Genomic DNA, 21829 nt, shown 5'->3' on the forward strand with positions numbered 1-21829 from the left:
TAATAAAAAAAGCATTCTTCAGTGCTGTGGTGCAGGGATTCCATTGTATACTGTGGACTCAAACATGTACAGGCAAATGAACAGATTTTTGCCTGTGATAATTAGAGTTTTGACTACCATTCATAATTGCTGTTCAAGACTGGCTGTTTGTTTTCTCCACAGATACCTGGCTGGTAGGCCATACTTACACAAGAGGAAATGCTCAAATGCTAGAAAGATCCTTTAGAGATGTTTAAAGTATTTGTGCCCCCACATACAATTCACCTGCAGGAGAGTGGGGTCCATTTCTCCCTTTTTTTCAATTCTGGGATTTCACTTTCATGCCACTTAAAATGTGTTGTTTTACATTTGCAGTATTTAAAAGTCACAACTTAAACACCTAGAATAAATTTTGCTTGAACCACAACAAACCAGTCATTGAAAATCACTAAACAAGTTTTAAACAGCAAATTTTATCATAGATTATAATCATCTCAACAAATTCAAAAGAATTGTCCATGGAGAAAACAATCAGTATCTTTATAAAGACAATAACTTTGTAGCCGTGATGATCTAATGGGTAGAGCACTAGACTCTGACCATAGAGATCTCAGGTTCAATCTCATATAGTGGTAGGAAAATGTTCTTGTTACAGTCCCTTCGGGATGGCCCCAGGTCCACTCAGTTTGCTATCAGTTGAGTAAAGGGGGTGAAAGGAGAGCCTGCCACCCTCCCTCTCTTAGTGTCACAGTGAAGAATGGCTGCACACTGCCTGCAATCAGGTCAAGTGCCCAGGCTGAGTCTTGTGCCACCGATTTTACATTTTTACATCAATATTAAATGCCGGTGGAGCTTGTACTTAAAGACAACAGATCCAAAAACAGTATGTAAGATCAGTTCATGGTGTGCAATGGAATGTGACAGATTAAGATTTCTTTTTTTCACTTACAAATACCTTCTTTTATAAAGCTATGTCTGTAGCATAGTAGTTAGAGTGGACAATGTGGTTTAATTTTATTTATTTTCAATTACATGTGGGGCCTAAGGCTTCTTGTATAGCATGTCTGTGAGTGTGTATAGAGTATAAAACTAAAGCATCCTGCAGCTGCCCTTTATTTTTTATTGCATTGTTAAACTTTGTGTTGTCTCTTCCCTCCAAAGAGAAGAACTACTGCAGGCTCAACAAAAATGCAAAAACTTAGAAAGAGATATTTTAACACTTAAAGAGCAAATAAAATTCATGCGTGATCAGACAAAGAATGCTGAGCAGGCTCAGAATGATGCTAAGCAACTGAAAAGACAATTGGAATTCTTCAAAAGGTACCACTTTCCATATTTTGTATTTATTGTTGTTCAAACTAATGTTTCATTTAATATATTTTAATAAAATGATTATTATTTTAACAGTGTTGAGATGGTGGTTAAAGCTGCAGCAGCAGAAGTAGATGAAATGTTGGGCAATTTTGATGGTACATTTGACTCCTTTAAAAGAATGAGTACTTATGTTTCAGTTCTCAAAAGGTGAGTGATGTGTTTTTGTTTGATGCAGTGTGTATAATGATCAAATATTAGTTATTAGCTTATAGTTTGTTCTTGCAGAGGCTTTAGAGTTTAGCATACATTGTCATTACCCATCTCTGCATCCTTGCCTGTCAGTCCCAAATCTTGTCCATACACATACTGCGAATATTTCAGTCCCGGATTATGTTGGCAGGATATTAGGTGTCAAGCTGAGTGTTTTTACTTGCAGTCCTCAAAGAGTGTATCTATCCATGCAAATGAGTGACGAACTTGAGAATATTCTTGTATAGTTAGTGGCACATACTTTTAACATAACAGTAAAATTATGTTCATTTCTATATGATTGTGAGGCTATACGAACAGAAATATTAAAACAGAAAAGAAAGAACCACCACAATATTATATTCATAGATACATAAAATAAGGGGAAGGCAACCACTCACCTATAGCGGACTGATACATGGAGCACAATAACACACAATAGAAAACAGCATACACACTTTGAGCACTAGCTCTTTTTCCAATAACACACAGTAATAATGGCTCGTGAAACATGCTTTACCAGGCCTGTTCTACAGGAACAGATTAACTGTAATAGGCACTTGATTACTGAATTGAAAGAACCTTGCCACAAAATACAGACAGGGAAATGGAAATATTTCATTCAGTACCTGTAGATGCTGTCACACAGTAGAAAATGCTGATAATAGGTTACAGGAAATTATAGGGCAGGCAGCAAAGATTGGTAACCACACTAAAAGAATTGATAGTAAAGATAGTGGAGATAGAGATTGTAGGACCCAAACTATTGATTTGAAGTAGAAATTTGAGAAATCTGAAAACAAAGGAGAATTAAAAGGGAGTACTGTGCCCTTGCCCAGAATGATAAGCAATGTGAACGGTGGTGGAAGGAATTTTGCCTAGAAGGTGGAAGTCATCTATCCAGTAAGTTTCAGTGTTTCATGCCTGGAAAGGAAATACACCCTGTAATCTTTGTACAAAAATTTGAAAATGGTTTTCCACCAAAGTGGGATGAGATAGTCCTTGATATGAGTGATTGGTATTGACAGTTCAGGCGGGCAGACGGCAGTGTTGCCAAATGTGGCTTACAGAACTCTGTACTTAGTCTTTTCTTGTATGCTTTCTCTAGCGACAGAAACAAAAGCACTGATAACATGCAGATCGTATTTGTACATGTGAATTTATTTACAGTACTTGTAATACATAATTTCAAAAAACTGAAGAGAGCTATTTAGTATCTAATATGCTGTAATATTGGAAAGTTATTTGTCAAACTTCGCAGTATAAATGAAAACTATTTTCTCAAAAATCATTTAACATTAAAAGTTTTTGTTTCCATTGTTAAATATTAGCAACATTTATTGGTTCTTCGATGAGCAACTGAATAATTTATCAGTATATTATAATCTGAAGATAGTACACTCAGTATGATGATAGGTCAGTGGCGTGCTTACTCATTACATTCTTGAGTGTGTTGTAGTTATGCTAATGTAAAAACACCACTCTCATTACTGTCAGAATCTGATTTAAAATAGTCTTCTTTAGCACTGCTCGAACTATCACTGCTCACTATAATTAAATGTTATATGCATTCTTCCACAACACCTTCATTTTTGGCTGCCTCTCTGGTAGTACTTGTAGTACTGTTCACAATTTTTGTCCGTGTCTTGCTTGTCACTTGATTGATAGCTGCTAAAAGATTTTCAACTTAAGAGATCGTGAATTTTTTGTTGTTTGCAGCCATGTAAATTTTTTTTCCGCAGCTGGTCCCGCCGGAGGTTCAAGTCTTCTCTTTGGGCATGGGTGTGTGTGTTTGTCCTTAGGATAATTTAGGTTAAGTAGTGTGTAAGCATAGGGACTAATGATCTTAGCAGTTAAGTCCCATAAGATTTCACACACATTTGAACATTTTTTTTTTTAATTTCCACCTACACCCCTTCAGTGGAGTGACAATGTTATGGAAGAAGCTGAACAATTTTAAGCCTATGCCTTTTGGCATTCTCATCAATTACATACATACATCAGAAATTGTGGTTTCTTTTGTGCCACAATTTTGAGTAATTCTGCCTTCTTCATATCTTCTCTGAAATACACTCTTCATCATTTCAGCCACTGAATATCTTCTTTTTTTTTCGTCACCAAAGCTGGTGTCCAATCATGAACAACGGGATTATAATGACGATCACTAATGGACTTGTCAGATTCATCATAAGTGGTGACTTTTGAAAGGCCACACTGTTCATCTCTACATGGCAGTTACCTATCCTTTTTTAAAATTCCTTTTCCAGCAGGTACTGCCATGACACCCTCAAGAGTTCAGTCACTCCAGCCTCTACGTAATTAATGGCTGACATTAACCCAAGTTTCATCTGCCCACACTATATTTTTGAATCACACACCCATGATTTTGTGCAGAAATTTGCACCGCCATGTGACTACACCTGTCCTTTTCATGACTAGTTTGCATCTATTAAACAGTGAATAAGTGAAGCTATGTCTTTCAGCACTGTACATAATGAAAATTTGCTTCCTCTAAAAAAGATCATCTTTCTGAAGTGACATGAGTAATTTTGATAGTAGGCTGTTCCCTTCTCTTATAATAGCCACAATGAATAGCATCTTTCTGGAAACTGTCCAAAGCTGTCACTTGCTTCTCCCTCAGCCGCTTCTTTCCTGGTGTATGCAGCCTTGTTGTGCCACTCTCAGCCGGCCGGGATGGCCAAGCGGTTCTAGGCGCTACAGTCTGGAACCGCACGACCGCTACGGTCGCTGGTTGGAATCCTTCCTCGGGCATGGGTGTGTGTGATGTCCTTATGTTAGTTAGGTTTAAGTAGTTCTAAGTTCTAGGGGACTGATGACCTCAGAACTTAAGTCCCATAGTGCTCAGAGCCATTTGAACCATTTTTTCGCCTCTCTCATCACAGTCTATACTATACTGTACTGTTCTTTCCCTATTTTTACAGCTGTGTTCTTGCTTATTTTCAATGCTGCAGTAGTCCTTTTAATAACCTGAGGAACAGGAAATAAGAGCTCACCTTTTTCCTTTTCTTTTTCAAATTAGTTGCTCACTGAACACACGAATTTGCGGGCCTGGCTCTGTAGCACACTTTTCTTCCTCTATTCCGCTTCACATTTTGGGCCACCACTACTTGTTGCACTGGAATTGTTTAAAAGGAAACAGAAGCAAATAAACACTAACAAAAACAAAACGAATAAATACAAAATGAATTAGTAACACAAACTGTGAAACAACTGGTGCCTACTATGGCTCAAGTATAAAAATCAGGTAACCAGTGAACAATGACTCTACATAGCTGTCAGTATCAAGGCTTGTCTTCAGGACTACAAGAGCCAAAGCTGGAAAATGAGTCTTCAAAGCAAAGGAATTCCAGAAATGGAAAGGTTTTGAGAAGCAATTTAAAGAGAAAGATTGGTCTGGGGAGAATAGCAGAAAATAACTCCAGATTTACTCTACACAAGCCACACAATGCTAAATGGGGTGGGTTCTGAAAGTATTTAGACTGGTATCTAACAAGGATGAAGTTCTTACATGAACTAATAAGTGAGAGCCATCTAATGAGAGAATTAATTGGTAGGATCCCCAACTACGTTTGGGGAAAAATTATTGGAAAGGAGTGTTCCAGAGTCAGTTCAATATTGAATTACTGGGGACAGTTGTGAATATCCTTAATTAAGCTTGTGAAGAAGAGAAGTGGAAAAAGAATGGTCAGAACTCACAAGAGGAGACTAAACCCCACCAGGGTCTGACAGCAAGCAAAATAGTTACCGTTGTAAGTGAAGAAACAAAAACCAAGAGGTTCTAATATAGAGGAAGAAGAATAGCTGGAAGCAGATCTTATGAAGGGGAAATATGCACAAATGGAATTCTTGAAACTGAAGATAAGGAAAACTATTTGGACACCAAGAAAGAGGTGCTCAAAGAGAGTGTACTGTGTAAAACAGGTCATGAGGTATATTGGAGAAATACAAACTGCACAAAATCTCATGAAGAGGTGCCAGCTGTAAATTACAAAGATAACACTGATTTTCATAGTTTTGTAATCTGTACTAGCTCCAGTTTAGAGTAACAGGGAAGGACTCTTATAACTTCTGTAAGTCGTTTACAGACACTCATTAAGAAATTGAGGTTTGTAGTTGGCTGTGCAAAATACTAATGCAAAATATAATTTTATAGCTTTATGTTTCTCTAGTATTAAACAAAATTATGTCAAGGTTTTTCTAGTGTGATGAGAAAATAGAAGAAAATGTTTCACAGGACAAGTAAGAATCAAACCAGGGAAGTAGCTCCTTAGGTCACAACCAGTGATTGCTAATACTCAACTTGATTGTTCATTAAGTTAAGTGTTTGCAAATAGGAATACATTGTGATGGGTTGTAATTGTATTATTGGTATGTATATAGATTAAACTTTATTCTAAGAAGGGGGCAGGGGTCTCATGCAAAAAAACTTGCATATTGAGATGACTCTGCAAGCAGAACTGCCGTTGTGGGAAACCCAGTCACCTATCTGCTACAGATTAGAGCTTTCTTGAACACAAAGTCTTCACAGAATCTCCAGATGGAAAATTTGATTAACCGTCTGAACTGGTGTAATGAACTCTAAATGCAGTATCCCCCTCCCATGATATTGGACTTCACTCTCGACACGCTTTTTCTGAGCAAGACAACATTGGCATATTCCATTGGCTTGATTGTTCTTTGCTTTTGGGGACATGAGAATCCCACCATGAAGTTAACCCTTTGCCTTATGATTTAAGTTCTGTTAGCGTGAGCCATAAGTGCCTGTGAGGTAGGGATGCGCCTTAAGATTCCTGGCACTTACACACGCTAAGGCTGTGGTGCACTACGCATGGTGGCGTACGAAGTCGTGCAGACACCCTCGGGATTTGTAAGTACGTGTCTGATATACCAGTAACCATTTCTACAGGTATCGTAAATAACGACGATTAGTTGCCCATTGGAAACGAAACATTCATTGTCTCAAACGCAACTGTATATTCACTATCATTTTATTTCCCTTTATAATCGAACATACATTGATGATATATATCTTAATAATAATATTCACAACAATGCAATGATCTAAAATTGTATAATATTTTGTTCAAAACATTCTGGGACCTGTTACGTCAGTATGTCGGCAAACATGTTTTCAAGTGCGTCTTCACAATGACATGTACGTGAATTTAATAGTCTTCTGGCAAATGCAACCCTGCACTTTTTGTGTTCCCACATTATTTCGCTGCGTCGTTTATGCTTTCTGCACAGTACACAAGCTCTCGCAGGGTTTACATTTGATGGTGTTGGCTAAATATGTTTGGGGGAAATGTGCCCAATGTTGCACGTGTAGTCTTTGTGGTATATCGCCGAATGCTAATCAGCCCTTCTGATTATATTCCGGTAAAGGCGTAGTTTCCAACAGTTATTCTGCAATGTGAATCCCATATTCTGCGTAGCTCTGCTGTTTGCTGCAATGTATTTGGTAATATAAAATGTATGTGTTTAATAAAGCAACATCAATTAGGTAATAGGATATCTTGCGGTATCCTTTCATACATTTTCTCATCACAGGGAAGCATGCGAGCATCTGATTTTCGTGATCAATTCCAATCATGCCTCTATTGTATTCGACGACACATTTGTTTCCACGACGCATTGTGGAGAGGTGTGTCTGTGGCAATCATTTCTGCTGTTGAATGTTTTGTGGAAAGCATGTAAACGTCTCGTATATCTTTCCATTTTAGTGCCAGTATTCCATTACAACTCCTCACTGTATATTCTCCCTTCTTTAATTTTGCCTCCAGGAAGTCTGTGTGCATATTTTTTCTTTTTGGCACACTGTTCCAATCACATTAGTTTTATTGGTGAGGAGAGTTTTGAAAAGTTTTGGTGAAGAAAACCAGAACCAGTTATCTAAATATAGAGTATGCCCTTTGTGTAATACCGACTGTGATAGTTCTAGAACTACACTTTGAGGCACCACCACTAGCATCACATTTGTCACTACCCGTGTGTATCTTAAAATCATAGCAGTATCCTGAACTTCACTCACACAATTTATAAATTTTAATACCAAACCTCGCTCTTTTTTATGGGTTTGTAGGATAAACTCCCTTTAAATTTCGTTAATTATCCATCAATGGCAATATTCTCTTGAATTGTGTACATTTACTTAAATTTTTGACTGAACATATCTATGACTGGCCTTAGTTTGTACAGCTTATCTGTGTTGTTGGCTAAACTGTTATTCGCTAGATGCAGAAATCGACTTATGTGCAGAAATCTCCTGAATGGCATAGTCTTCCTAAATATTGGCCTTTCTATAACAGCCCTCCTAGACCAATACATATGAATCGACGGTTTCCTTACTTCATCCATGATTATACATAGTGCAATGCATATTTTTATTTCATTATAGCCTGATAGGAGACCACTTTTGGTCTGTTTTTCGTCTCTTCTGTTCATTGTTGAGTACGTCTTGTGCATATCTATTCATCTCGGTTACGGTGTTTTCTCAAAATGTGCTATTAAATATTACATAGAAAATGTCTAATTCTCTTATGCTTGTACTCTTGTGCTGTAAAGCTGCTTCCTTTATTCAGAAAATTTCTGTATACATCCAGATTGTTGGTTCATTGTCTTCCTTTTGCCACATCCACGACTCTGATTGTTGCTGGTAGGTTTGCTGTTCTTTGACAGTATCATCTTGAATCACCAGCCGCTTTCACCGTTTTCGTACAGGAGGTAAAACATCCCTACCTCTGTCACTGCCGCTGTCAAAATATCCTGCAAAATCATTGTTGGCTGTGCCACCATATGTCTCCCTTTTCTCTTGAACACGTTTGCTGCATGTCTGGAACATTGTGAAAGTATTTTTGTAACATCTGCAGGTCCAAATGCGGCGAAGAACACTTTGTGTATGCCGTGTGTACTCAGTCAGCTCCGCAACGTGTCAGACGTTCTGCTTACATTTGGCGCAGCTGACTGATGTCGTCTCTCACACGACATGTGCTTGTTTGGCGTGGTAAAGGTACCACATCTCTGATACGTCTAGTTGATGTTTGGCCAGGTCGGCATGCTACGTCGCTCACACAACATTGTAAGCTAAGTGGTTAACCAGTAATTAAAATTTTTTTGAAATAAGAAAACCACTTTTACTTGAATTTTTACTATTGTACTTATATTGCAAGCTGTTTTCAATATCATAACCAGAAAGCAAAATTTTACAGCCCACCTCTCTTTGCTTTTGCAAAAAAATAGGTGGGGAGTGGGGGAGAAACAGATACAGCAAAAAATTCACCATTTGAAAGACAAAACATTCCTCAGTGACCAGATGCCATACTGAACTTGCAAGAAGTTGTGCAACATACTTGCAGCTTGAAAAATGCATAATAAGCAAGCTGTGGCCAGAGCTGCTCCCTTTTGAGGAATTTTTGGATATCCCCTTGTATGTGAAATATGGTTGTGGTGTAATGTATGTCTGCAGGAGAGCTTATAATTATGAGTGATATATGGTCAACAAGATATCTTATTGTGTATTTGTTCAACAGCTCTACAGTTATTTGTCTGCTGCTGTGTACCACCAGTCAAATCAAACTCTTGGCTCCTTTATTAGCCAATCACTTGCTACTTATTGCTGTCCACTACAGTTACCAAGCGAGGTGGTGCAATGGTCAACGCACTGGACTCCCATTTGGGAGGATGACTGTTCAAACCCATGTCTGGCCATCCTGATTTAGGTTTTCTGTGATTTCTCTAAATCGCTCCAGGCAAATGCCGGGATGGTTCCTTTGAAAGGGCATGGCCAACTTCCTTCGCTAATCTGATGGGACTAATGACCTCACTGTTTGGTCCCCTCCTTCCAAACCAACCTACCTCTACAGTTGTGTGAATTGCTCATCATTTCCCTGTTCAGAATCTGGTGATAATAAACATTAACTAAAGCATCTCTGAAATATCACAGGGATACAGTCATTCACTAGATCTTGTCTGAAGACTTGGAGGCTCCAAGTTGGGGTTGTAAAGCCTTACAGACAGTAATTTATTCTGTAGAGTGGTATGCTCCCTCCTTGCTCTCCATTCTAAGCTTAGTCTTCTGAATTTTTTACTCTGATATTGGCAGACTGCTCATGTAAATTGAACTGGTTCTCCATTTTCTCTGTGAAAGTGGTTTTTATTCTCAATTATAACATTGTAAACTGCCTTCGAGAAAGGGACAGCATGGCTTGGGTTAAGGTTGGGTCTTCTTCACATGCTGGGTCTGAGGAAACCCATAATGCTGTCTTCTTTGCCAGTTGCTCTGTCATCTCTCTTATACTCTGTTGTAATTGCGTTTGGATGCTGTTCAGTTACTCCCTTTCATGCTTTGACTATAACTGACCGGGTGTGGGGCGGATATGGGAGAGATGGTCCCGTCGCATGCAGAGGCCCTCGTGTTACTCCCTTGGGTCAATTCACTTTCTGCTGTATTGTTTCTCCCATCTTGTTTTAATATTGGTGGCCCAACTGGTGTCCATGACATTTTTAGCCTTCTCACTTTTACTGGTATGTATCTTCCAACTAAAAGGTACTCTTTACTCTGTAAATGTCTTCATCCTTAATCGAATTGGCTGGGGTTCAAATACTGGTGGGGTTTATCTTGCCCCACATGAGCCCTGAGAGACACCCTCATCTTTTTTGATCTACTTACAAGCACTTCTATTTCTTTGTAAATTATTACTGTCTTTGACTTCAGTATTACCTTCAGTGCCTCGACTTTACCATTCATACGTACTTTCATCATCCTTGTCTTATTTCTGGCAGACATAACAAATCCAGGTGAACTAACTCCTGATGGAGGTATTCATGATCTCACAGTTCAGTTCCTTAAACCCAATCAACCACACAGACTCCAAAATTTGCCCTCTATGAAACACACAAAAATTATATTCTTTCATCATATTGTTAGAATTCAAGCTGTGCATAAACATTTTTCGATACAACACACTACACAAACGTGCAATAGTCTTTCATGTGTAAAAGACATGGGGGATGAATTTAATTGGAGTCAAAACAACCTTAAAAACTATAATTCCTTCATCATAAAAATAAACCTGATGTAAACATTGCACTATGTGTTCTTCCACATTTGCTGTAACCTCATAGGATTTCACTTTCATGTGGGAATTTAGACAAGCTGTCGTGAGTACTGACAAGTATGATAATAAGGATATGTTTTGTGCTGTGCATTATGTGCACGTCGACTTCAGCGAAAACAGGGGACAACAGCTTTACCTGTGCTTGGACAGCACTGGCCGGTCAGCTGGTACAGCTAGCCTGCAGTGACGCAGCCAGATGCAGCGCACACATAATAAGAGATGAGCAGATGAGCAGAGGAGCAATACAGCTTCGAATATCATTTATTTTTTTGAACAGAATGAAGTGATACATTGCAAATCTCCCACAATACACTTTTTAGACGACTAGACGAAAACCACAACACATTGTTTTTAGTTAACGTACTGTTGTAATTAAAAACAAAAATTATGAAAATTCCTGACTGAACCACAGGGTAATTTTTCTTCATAAGCTGTATGTCCCCCCATGAACCATGGACCTTGTCTTTGGTGGGGAGGCTTGCCGTGCCTCAGCGATAAAGATAGCCGTACCAAAGGTACAACCACAACGGAGGGGTATCTGTTGAGAGGCCAGACAAACGTGTGGTTCCTGAAGAGGGGCAGCAGCCTTTTCAGTAGTTACAAGGGCAACAGTCTGGATGATTGACTGATCTGGCCTTGTAACAATAACGAAAACGGCCTTGCTGTGCTGGTACTGCGAATGGCTGAAAGCAAGGGGGAAACTACGGCCGTAATTTTTCCCGAGGGCATGCAGCTTTACTGTGTGATTAAATGATGATGGCACCCTCTTGGGTAAAATATTCCGGAGGTAAAATAGTCCCCCAGTCAGATCTCCGGGCGGGGACTACTCAAGAGGATGTCATTATCAGGAGAAAGAAAACTGGCGTTCTAGGGATTGGAGTGTGGAATGTCAGATCCCTTAATCGGGCAGGTAGGTTAGAAAATTTAAAAAGGGAAATGGATAGGTTAAAGTTAGATATAGTGGGAATTAGTGAAGTTCGGTGGCAGGAGGAACAGGACTTCTGGTCAGGTGAATACAGGGTTATAAACACAAAATCAAATAGGGGTAATGCAGGGGTAGGTTTAATAATGAATAGGAAAATAGGAATGAGGGTAAGCTACTACAAACAGCATAGTGAACGCATTGTGGCCAAAATAGATACGAAGCCCACACCTACTACAGTAGTACAAGTTTATATGCCAACTAGCTCTGCAGATGACGAAGAAATTGAAGAAATGTATGATCAAATAAAAGAAATTACTCAGATAGTGAGGGGAGACGAAAATTTAATAGGCATGGGTGACTGGAATTCGAGTGTAGGAAAAGGGAGAGAAGGAAATATAGTAGGTGAATATGGATTGGGGCTAAGAAATGAAAGAGGAAGCCGCCTGGTAGAATTTTGTACAGAACATAACTTAATCATAGCTAACACTTGGTTTCAGAATCATGAAAGGAGGTTGTATACATGGAAGAACCCTGGAGATACTAAAAGGTATCAGGTAGATTATATACTGGTAAGACATAGATTTAGCAACCAGGTTTTAAATTGTAAGACATTTCCAGGGGCTGATGTGGGCTCTGACCACAATCTATTGGTTATGAACTGTAGATTAAAACTGAAGAAACTGCAAAAAGGTGTGAATTTAAGGAGATGGGACCTGGATAAACTGACTAAACCAGAGGTTGTACAGTGTTTCAGGGAGAGCATAAGGGAACCATTGACAGGAATGGGGGAAAGAAATACAGTAGAAGAAGAATGGGTAGCTCTGAGGGATGAAGTAGTGAAGGTAGCAGAGGATCAAGCAGGTAAAAAGATGAGGGCTAGTAGAAATTATTGGGTAACAGAAGAAATATTGAAATTAATTGATGAAAGGAGAAAATATAAAAATGCAGTAAATGGAGCAGGCAAAAAGGAATACAAATGTTTCAAAAATGAGATCGACAGGAAGTGCAAAATGGCTAAGCAGGGATGGCTAGAGGACAAATGTAAGGATTTAGAGGCTTATCTCACTAGGGGTAAGATAGATACTGCCTACAGGAAAATTAAAGAGACCTTTGGAGAAAAGAGAACCACTTGTATGGATATCAAGAGCTCAGATGGAAACCCAGTTATAAGCAAAGAAGGGAAAGCAGACAGGTGGAAGGAGTATATAGAAGGTCTATACAAGGGCGATGTACTTGAGGACAATATTATAGAAATGGAAGAAAATGTAGATGAAGATGAAATGGGAGATATGATACTGCGTGAAGAGTTTGACAGAGCACTGAAAGACCTGAGTTGAAACAAAGCTCCCGGAGTAGACTACATTCCATTAGAACTACTGACAGCCTCGGGAGAGCCAGTCCTGACAAAACTCTACCATCTGGTGAGCAAGATGTATGAGACAGGGGAAATACCCTCAGACTTCAAGAAGAATATAATAATTCCAATCCCAAAGAAAGCAGGTGTTGACAGACGAGAAAATTACCGAACTATCAGTTTAATAAGTCACAGCTGCAAAATACTAACACGAATTCTTTATAAACGAATGGAAAAACTGGTAGTAGCTGACCTCGGCAAAGATCAGTTTGGATTCCGCAGAAATGTTGGAACACGTAATGCAGTACTGACCCTACGGCTTATCTTAGAAGAAAGATTAAGGAAAGGCAAACCTATGTTTCTAGCAGTTGTAGACTTAGAGAAAGCTTTTGACAATGTTGACTGGAATACTCCCTTTCAAATTCTAAAGGTGGCAGGGGTAAAATACAGGGAGCGAGAGGCTATTTACAATTCGTACAGAAACCAGATGGCAGTTATAAGAGCCGAGGGACATGAAAGGGAAGCAGTGGATCGGAAGGGAGTGAGACAGGGTTATAGCCTCTCCCCTACGTTATTCAATCTGTATATTGAGCAAGCAGTAAAGGAAACAAAAGAAAAATTCGGAGTAGGTATTAAAATCCATGGAGAAGAAATAAAAACTTTGAGGTTCGCCGATGACATTGTAATTCTGTTAGAGACAGCAAGGGACTTGGAAGAGCAGTTGAATGGAATGGACAGTGTCTTGAAAGGAGGATGTAAGATGAACATCAACAAAAGCAAAACGAAGATATTGGAATGTAGTCGAATTAGGTCGGGTGATGCTGAGGGAATTAGATTAGGAAATGAGACATTTAAAGTAGTAAAGGAGTTTTGCTATTTGGGGAGCAAAATAATTGATGATGGTCGAAGTAGAGACGATATAAAATTTAGACTGGCAATGGCAAGGAAAGCGTTTCTTAAGAAGAGAAATTTGTTAACATCGAGTATTAAGTGTCAGGAAGTCGTTTCTGAAAGTATTTGTATGGAGTGTAGCCATGTATGGAAGTGAAAAATGGACAATAAATAGTTTGGAAAAGAAGAGAGTAGAAGCTTTCAAAATGTGGTGCTACAGAAGAATGCTGAAGATTAGATGGGTAAATCACGTAACTAATGAGGAGGTATTGAATAGAATTGGGGAGAAGAGGAGTTTGTGGCACAACTTGACAAGAAGAAGGGACCGGTTGGTAGGACATGTTATGAGGCATTAAGGGATCACAAATTTAGCATTGGAGGGCAGCATGGAGGGTAAAAATCGTAGAGGGAGACCGAGATGAATACACTAAGCAGATTCAGAAGGATGTAGGTTGCAGTAAGTACTGGGAGATGAAGCAGCTTGCACAGGATAGAGTAGCATGGAGAGCTGCATCAAACCAGTCTGAGGACTTAAGACAACAAAACAAGAGCTAAAGCGCGATTAAGAAAAATGTCAATGGCTGTTATTACATTTGAATATCGTAAAGTTTCATATAATGTAACTTAGTAATAAGATATCCAGTACCTAAGTAGGACCTACTTCCAAGAGCGTAACACCACCTGTGTACGTGTGCTACAGCTTCTGACCAATCAATGCGTTTGCGTTTGTTTAAATCAGGTTAATTCTTACGATTATTGGATTATTGAACAAATTTCAGAAGATGTCTCTTTATAAAGAACTAAAAATTTAAATCCACTATATGAAATGAGCAATGGGAAGGCAGTGGCTACTCTGTTGTCTGTAGCAATAGCCAGCTCTCTTATGGAGCGATTTTAGGATTGCACATTAAAGCCGATTTTATTTGCTAACTTTCATTTTCTTCATACAGTGACAACATGTCTATGGTCCACCCACATAGCACTGAAGCTCTTGAGCATTTTCTTGATAAAATGAACAGCATGCACCTGAGAATTTGGTTCTTTGTTGACCAGAAAGAGGTGAAAAGAAACGTTTTTAGTTGTTTTTGAAGAAAAAAATATATGAGCAGTTTGGCCAATCTGTATACTGCAAGCCATCACACATTCATTTATAACTCAACATCATCATCTAGTCCACAACGGTTTCTTACAAGGACCACTTTGATTCCAAGATGAAGCATGTAAAGTACATTTTCTAAAAGAATGTCTACAGAGTCTGAGATATGCACACAGGTGGCAGAAGTCTTGGGATTCCTCATAATGTCACGTCAAACATCATTTTACCCGGCATAGCACAACTACTCAATGTGGCATGGTGTCAACAAGTCGTTAGAAGCCCCTGCAGAAATACTGCCTCTATAGCTTTCCTTAACTGTAAAAGTGTTGCTGGTGGTGGATTTTGTGCTCAAACTGACCTGTTGATTGTGTCCTACAAATGTTTGATGGGATTCATGTCAGGCAATCTTTGTGGCCACATCATTCACTCGAATTGTCCAGAATGTTCTTCAAACCAGTTGCAAACATCTGTGGCCCAGTGACATGACACATTGTCATCTACAAAAAGTCATCATTTTTTGGGAACAGGAAGTCCGTGAATGGCTGCAAATAGCCTCCAAGTAGCCGAACATATCCGTTTTCAGTCAGTGGTCAGTTCAGTTGGACCATGGGACCCAGACCATTCCACGTAAACACAGCACACACCATTATGGGGCCACTACCAGCTTCCATAGTGCCTTGTTGACAATTTGTGTCCATGTTTTTGAAAGGTCCACACCACTCTCAAACCCTACAATAAGTTCTTGCCAATTGAAATAGTCTCTTCTGACCAGGCTATAGTTTTCCAATCACCTACAGTCCAAACGATATGTTCATGAGCCCAGGAGAGGCGCTGCAGTCAATGTCATGCTGTTAGCAAAGGCACTTGTGTTGTTCAATTGCTGCCCTAATCCAAAAGTGCCAAATTTTGCCACACGTTCCTAAGTGATAAGTTTGACATATGTCCCACATTGAATTCTGTGGTTATTTCACTGACAAGTCTATGCAGATGCTGCTGCTCTCAGCCTTTAAGTGAAGGCCAGTGGCCACTGCATTGTTCATGTTGAGAAGTAATGGCTGAAATTTGGTATTCTTGGCACAGTCTTGACACTGTGGATCTGAGTACTGAATTCCTGAATGATTTCTAAAATGGAATGTCCCACGCTTCTAGCTCCAACTACCATTCTGTGTTCAGAGTCTGTTAATTCCCGTTATGCAGCCATAATCCCTTCATAAACCTTTTCACGTGAATCACTTAACCAAAAGTGACAGCTCTGCCAATGCAGTGCTCTTTTATACGTTGAATATGTGATACTACTGCCATCTGTAAATGTGCATACCACTATTCCATGACTTCAGCATAAAGAGAAACAAAAATGCAGAAATCTTCGTTAATTATGTGATGATCCACCTATTGTGTTCCTTACTTTCTGTAGTGTTACATCTAGCAAAATAGCCAGCAGTGTGGGAGTATGAGGCATAAGACCTGCTTTCTATCTACCTAAGAAGATAAAGGAGATGCATCACCCAGCATTGGTTGCAGAGTCCCTGGGATTTGTAAGATTTGTTGCAAGTGTGGAAGTAACTAAAGCAGTCAGTCCATTCATACTATTTTTTTACTACTATGCAGAACACCAACAGCTCATTCACTACTGGGCACAAGAGAAATCAGCAACTGATACTCAGTCTCATGATTAAAGACAGAGTAATGTCTGAAGAAACTAATATCTTGCCTTATGCTACAATGTATTATAATTCTCTTATTTAAGAAGGAGTAGAAATCAGAATGTGCAAGATCAGCATCAGTTGGGACAGAAGATATAATCTTAGTGGAGCATGGAAGCAAGCTTTTAATGTTGAGAAGATACAGAGGAATTTACCAATTGGTTTAATCTCCTATGACAGCGATAGGGCCATCAGTATAAAAAGTTTCACCATCTGTTGAACCATGATGTAATTATTATTATTATTATTATTATTATTAGAAAATATAAAATTATTTTTGAGGCCCATAATTCAGGAGTCTTGATTGCTGGAGCATTTGCTGAAACCTGGTTCTCCAGTATGTAGGCTTCAGGCAACTTTGACTAGATGAAGAGTTGTTCAGCATCTTGAAGCTCTCTCCACATTTGCAAGTTGCATCTCCAGTAATGTAGCCCCATTGCTTAAATTTTTGTTTGCACTGCGTCACACTAGTTTGCAGTTAAGTTAGACTGGTTAGTTAGTTAGTCAGGTAGGTAGGTTGTTAGTTAGTTTCATGTTCCACTGATCATTTTGCATGATAAATCATGATGTGGAACGAGTCCTCTTATATTAACATCACAAATTAATTTGTACGTATGGTTCAATGTCGAACATTTCTAATTTTTTTCTCCTATTCAATGTCTCCACCTCTGCCAGGATAGTTGGACTACAGTAGTGGGTTCTTTCTTTAGGTTTTGGTTGTTAATTCCAGTTGCCTTATTTCATGAAAGTTCTGTTCGCCCAGCAGGAGGTGATGATATAAAGGCTTCAGTTCTCCAAAGAAAACTGTTTCTCGACTTGAGCCTTGGACATGATGGTTCGTTTCCAAACATGGGATTATTGGAATCATTCTCCTGTTCTTTCTTACCAACCTCTTTCTTTGTTCTTCGTCTAATGTCTGGGGGTGCTATGCCTATTCCAGGGTACATTTTGTCTGCTGGAGTTAGTCATAGGCAACGATTTATAATGTGACCTGTGTTGTTGATGGTGGTGTCAACATATCTGGTATGTGTGGAGTTCTGCCAGACTAGTGCAGCATATTCAGCCATAGAGAAGCATAGAGCTAGAGCAGAGCTGCACAGAACATTTGGTTGTATGCACCATGTGGTGTTTGTGAGCTTGCTTGTAATATTAGTTCGGTTGCAGACTTTTAACTTCATGTTCCACAGTCGTCTTTGAAAATAATTGTGTAGTTGAGCTTTACTCCAAGGTATGTTGGAGTGTCCCAGTGCTGTAGTTGCTTTCCCCTCCAGGTTACTTACAATTTTTTTCCTAGCTTTTCTATTTCTCAAGTTTTAGATGGATTAGGCTGTGGGTGGTTATTGTCATAGTATTCTGCCAGATCTTCAGGGACTGCAGTCAGGTTCATTGTTACTCCCTCAAAAGTTCTTCCTTGGGCTGCAACTTCTGTACATCAGCATAATGAAAGATCTTTTACCTGTTTCGACAAGTCAGTCATTGGTACAGAAATTGTATAGCAGTAGTGCCAACAACTGCTTTGAGGAAGACCATTTTTCTCGATTCTCCATTGGCTTTTCTTGTTGCTCAGGATGACAGTCACCTGTTCTGTAATAGGCTTTGGATGAACTGTATTAATCTGTAGTCCTTTGTGACTATAAATCTGTCTTCAAAAGTTTATGGTTTACAGTGTCATACACCACAGTTAGGTCCATGAATGCCATGCTTATAACTTGCCACCCTTCTCGTATCTGTTCTCTATGTGCTGAGTTACATTGAGAATCTGGCCACAATGTGACTTTCCTGGGCAGAATCCTGCCTGTTGTTTAATAAAGGTCTGGTCTACATGTTCCAAAATGCGGTTCATAATTATTGTTTCCAACAGATTGTATAGATGACAGAGAAGCAAGACTGGTCAAAAATTCTTGGTATCAGTTGGATATTTCCCAGGATTCAGTATGGCAACCACTTCAGCTTTACACCAGATTTTGTGTATCTTTAACTGGGAGATACATAATGAAGTATACTGAGTAATCACAGGACCTCTATTGGCTGTAAAAGTCCACCACAGCAGCAGGCACGACAGTCAGTTGCTCCCGAAGTAGTTCTTGAGGTGACAGTTAAGAGCTGGGGATTTTACCTAGATTTGATATGGCAAAATAATAGAGAACATGAAAAGGTATTTCAGAGAATAGTACAGAAGTTGATTGTCTCATAACATAAAATTTCAAGTCATTGACTTAATGTACAGGAGACTTGCCAAAACACAAAAATTGTTTTACAATTATTCTTATAATGTCGTTAATTTAATATACTGCACTGAATATGTATTTAATATGCCACTAATAATTTTTCTTAAAAAGTAACCATCTTTTCAAAATTAACAGATCTAAGTACTTGCTCTATTCCACTCAAATTTTCAGGTCGTCCCTCATGAATTATTCTACTGAAAGGTAACATTTCTGCACTAGTTACTAACATAAGGTTTTTTCAGTGTTTCTAAAATTATACTGAGCAATTCTCTTCCTTTCACTTTGTTATAAATTTTCGTACCCATGTACTGTGGAGTTTGAGCATAAAATTTTAAACAGTGGGTGGGCAGCATAAAATTATTTTGATTTCTGATGTAGTCATGTTGAAAACGATATGCTACAAATAAAGTAGGTTTACTATGTACAAAGATAACCACCTCATAGATGTATAGTGACGGAACACTTATTATACTTTAATTTTTTAGAAGTGGGCTACATAATTTTCTTTCCCGGCATTGTGCGTATTTCTAATTATGGTTTTCTGAAGTATTCAACACGCGCAGGTTGAGTTACCCAAAATACAAATTCATACCTTACAACTGATTGGAAGCAGCAGTGCTATACTACTTTTCTTATGTCCATACTGGTAGCATTGTACAGTATCCTCATTTGCAAGTGCTAGGCTATTTAATTTATTTGCAGGGTACTGTATATGTGAGCCCGAGGATATATTTTTATCCAGTAACATTCCTAGCAATTTCACACAGCTATCTTCCTGCAAATCCTGGTTTTTGAGAATGATTTGAACATCACTTAATTTTGATTGCTTTGTTTAAATTATTTTCCACCTTTAATTGTAACCTGTTTAAATCAAACCAGGTTTGTAATTTTTCTAAAGTATTTAATACAGTTTGAGGAATTTGGTCACTACTGTTACTTTCAGCAATTACTGATGTGTCATCTGCCAATAAAACTGAGTAGTACTCAATATTAAGTGGTAGATCATTTATGTAAACCAGAAACAAAGAGATACCTAATACAGTAACTTGAGATATTCCTTATAAAATGGTTTTCCATTTTGAAGTATAAGGTCCTCTCTCTGGTGATAACCACTCTTAGTCTTCAGTTGGTTTGGTAGGACTTAATCCATTCTAATACAGTGCCCCTAATTCCATATTTTTCCAGTTTACACTGTAGGAGTTGTTCAGACTATGAAAGGCCTTTTGTAGGTCACAAAAAAATCTTGTGGCATGCAGTGAGTTGGCTAGAGGAGCTAATTTTTCTACAAAATGGTTTTAGCAGATATTGTGTTTTTGCCTTTTTGATATCCATCCTGGTTTTCTGAGATTATTTTAAATATTTCTATGAAATTTTGAATTGGTTTTGTGACAACCTTTTCAAATATTTTTGGTAGCGATGGATGGAGAGTGACTGGTCAGTAATTTCCGATGTGTTCTTATGTGCCTTAACTACTGCGTACTTGCATTCTGGAAAATTACCATTTTGAAAGAACTGGTTAATTGTTATAGATAGTGGCTCTGTAATTATCTTAAAGACAGTTTTTAACGCTTTTGCTGGTATCCCATTCCATCCTGATGATGTTTTACTTTTTAATGATATTACATTTTCTATATCTATTACAGTAGTTCTGCTGAATGTGCTAGAAAAGTTCATCTTCAAATCTCACAGAGTTAAAGAAACTTAACTTCACTGGGTAATTTTCTACAATTATGTTTTATTTGTTCACATTTGTAAAGATCTCATTAAATAATTCTAAAATTTGAGCAGGATTTGCGATAGTTTTGTTATATATCTTGATTTCAGAAATATCATAGCCTATAGCTGTGGCACATGTTTCTGCTTTGATTACTCACTATAATGCCTTTGCTTTATTTTCACCATTCAAAATAAATCTATTATTTGTCAGTTCTTTTGCTGCCTTTACAACTTTTTAAAAGTATATATTGTAATTTTTTGCATAGGTAACAAAATCAGGACTTATGTTATGTTTTAGTTCCCTGTGTAGCTGTCTTTTTCTTGCATTAGAGATTTTTATTCCTTTAGTTACCCACTTTACTTTTATTTCTACCTTTTTATGATGTGAAGTAAGTGGGACAGTTTAACTAAAAACATGAGTAGAGTTTTCCAAGAAAGTAGTAAAATTTTCTGAACATGAAATACTATGAACTATACGTAGATCACACCACCTTATTTAATCTATTGTGGAATAAGTCAATATTTTCTGCGCTGAACTAGCATTCAGTGTTTGTTTTTTTTTTTTTTTTTTTTTTTTTAGCAAGGTTCTACTGTCTTTGGCAAGTCCTAAATCGAAACAAAAATTATTTGCTTCATTATAAATAAAGTTGGTTACAAAATTATCTGTACATGTTGCTGGCATTTCGTTTACCCAAGTAAAATCAGTGAAATTAGCACTGAAACCTGATATTTGAATCATGTAAATGAATTTTATTGGTTTCACTGGCTAAACCTGTGTCAAAATCAGCGGTTATTAAGAATCTTTCTCTTGATTTCTTTTTGAAATTTTTGCAATGGGCACTGGAATTTTGACATTGTTTCATTATTTCTGCATCTGGAATTCTATACACAGACAAAATTACAATATTTTGCCATAACTCTACACAGCAGCTTTCAAATATACAGTCTTCGTTAAGGGAATCAAAATCAAATCTTGCTTTATATTCCATTCATCTGTCCACAAGTGTGTACGATCCTCGTTGAGTTAAATTACTCCTACAAAAGCTGATGGGAACATAAAAATTAGTAATGTTATTTAAGATTTTGATACTATCCTTTGTAAGCCAGTGTTCATTCGAGCATACAACTGTGATTTTTGACAAAATGGTTTGCATGCAGGTCATTAAGGTTTGTTTCTCTGTCATTTGTATAGTTTGAACTTATTTAGCCCAATTATGTTCGGTTACATTAAGAATTC

General features: G+C 38.1%; 1 protein-coding gene across 1 annotated transcript in view; it reads left to right on the top strand.

The window, feature by feature from the left end:
* Nucleotides 1-21829, top strand: part of LOC126353790 (E3 ubiquitin-protein ligase TRAIP) — a 199064-nt gene that overhangs the window by 86115 nt on the left and 91120 nt on the right. Inside the window, 2 exon segments of the mRNA XM_050002879.1 lie at nt 1141-1299; nt 1387-1500. Of these exon segments, the coding sequence (XP_049858836.1) occupies nt 1141-1299; nt 1387-1500 (273 nt within the window).

The sequence above is a fragment of the Schistocerca gregaria genome, chromosome 3, assembly GCF_023897955.1.
Source record: "Schistocerca gregaria isolate iqSchGreg1 chromosome 3, iqSchGreg1.2, whole genome shotgun sequence".
NCBI lineage: Eukaryota > Metazoa > Arthropoda > Insecta > Orthoptera > Acrididae > Schistocerca > Schistocerca gregaria.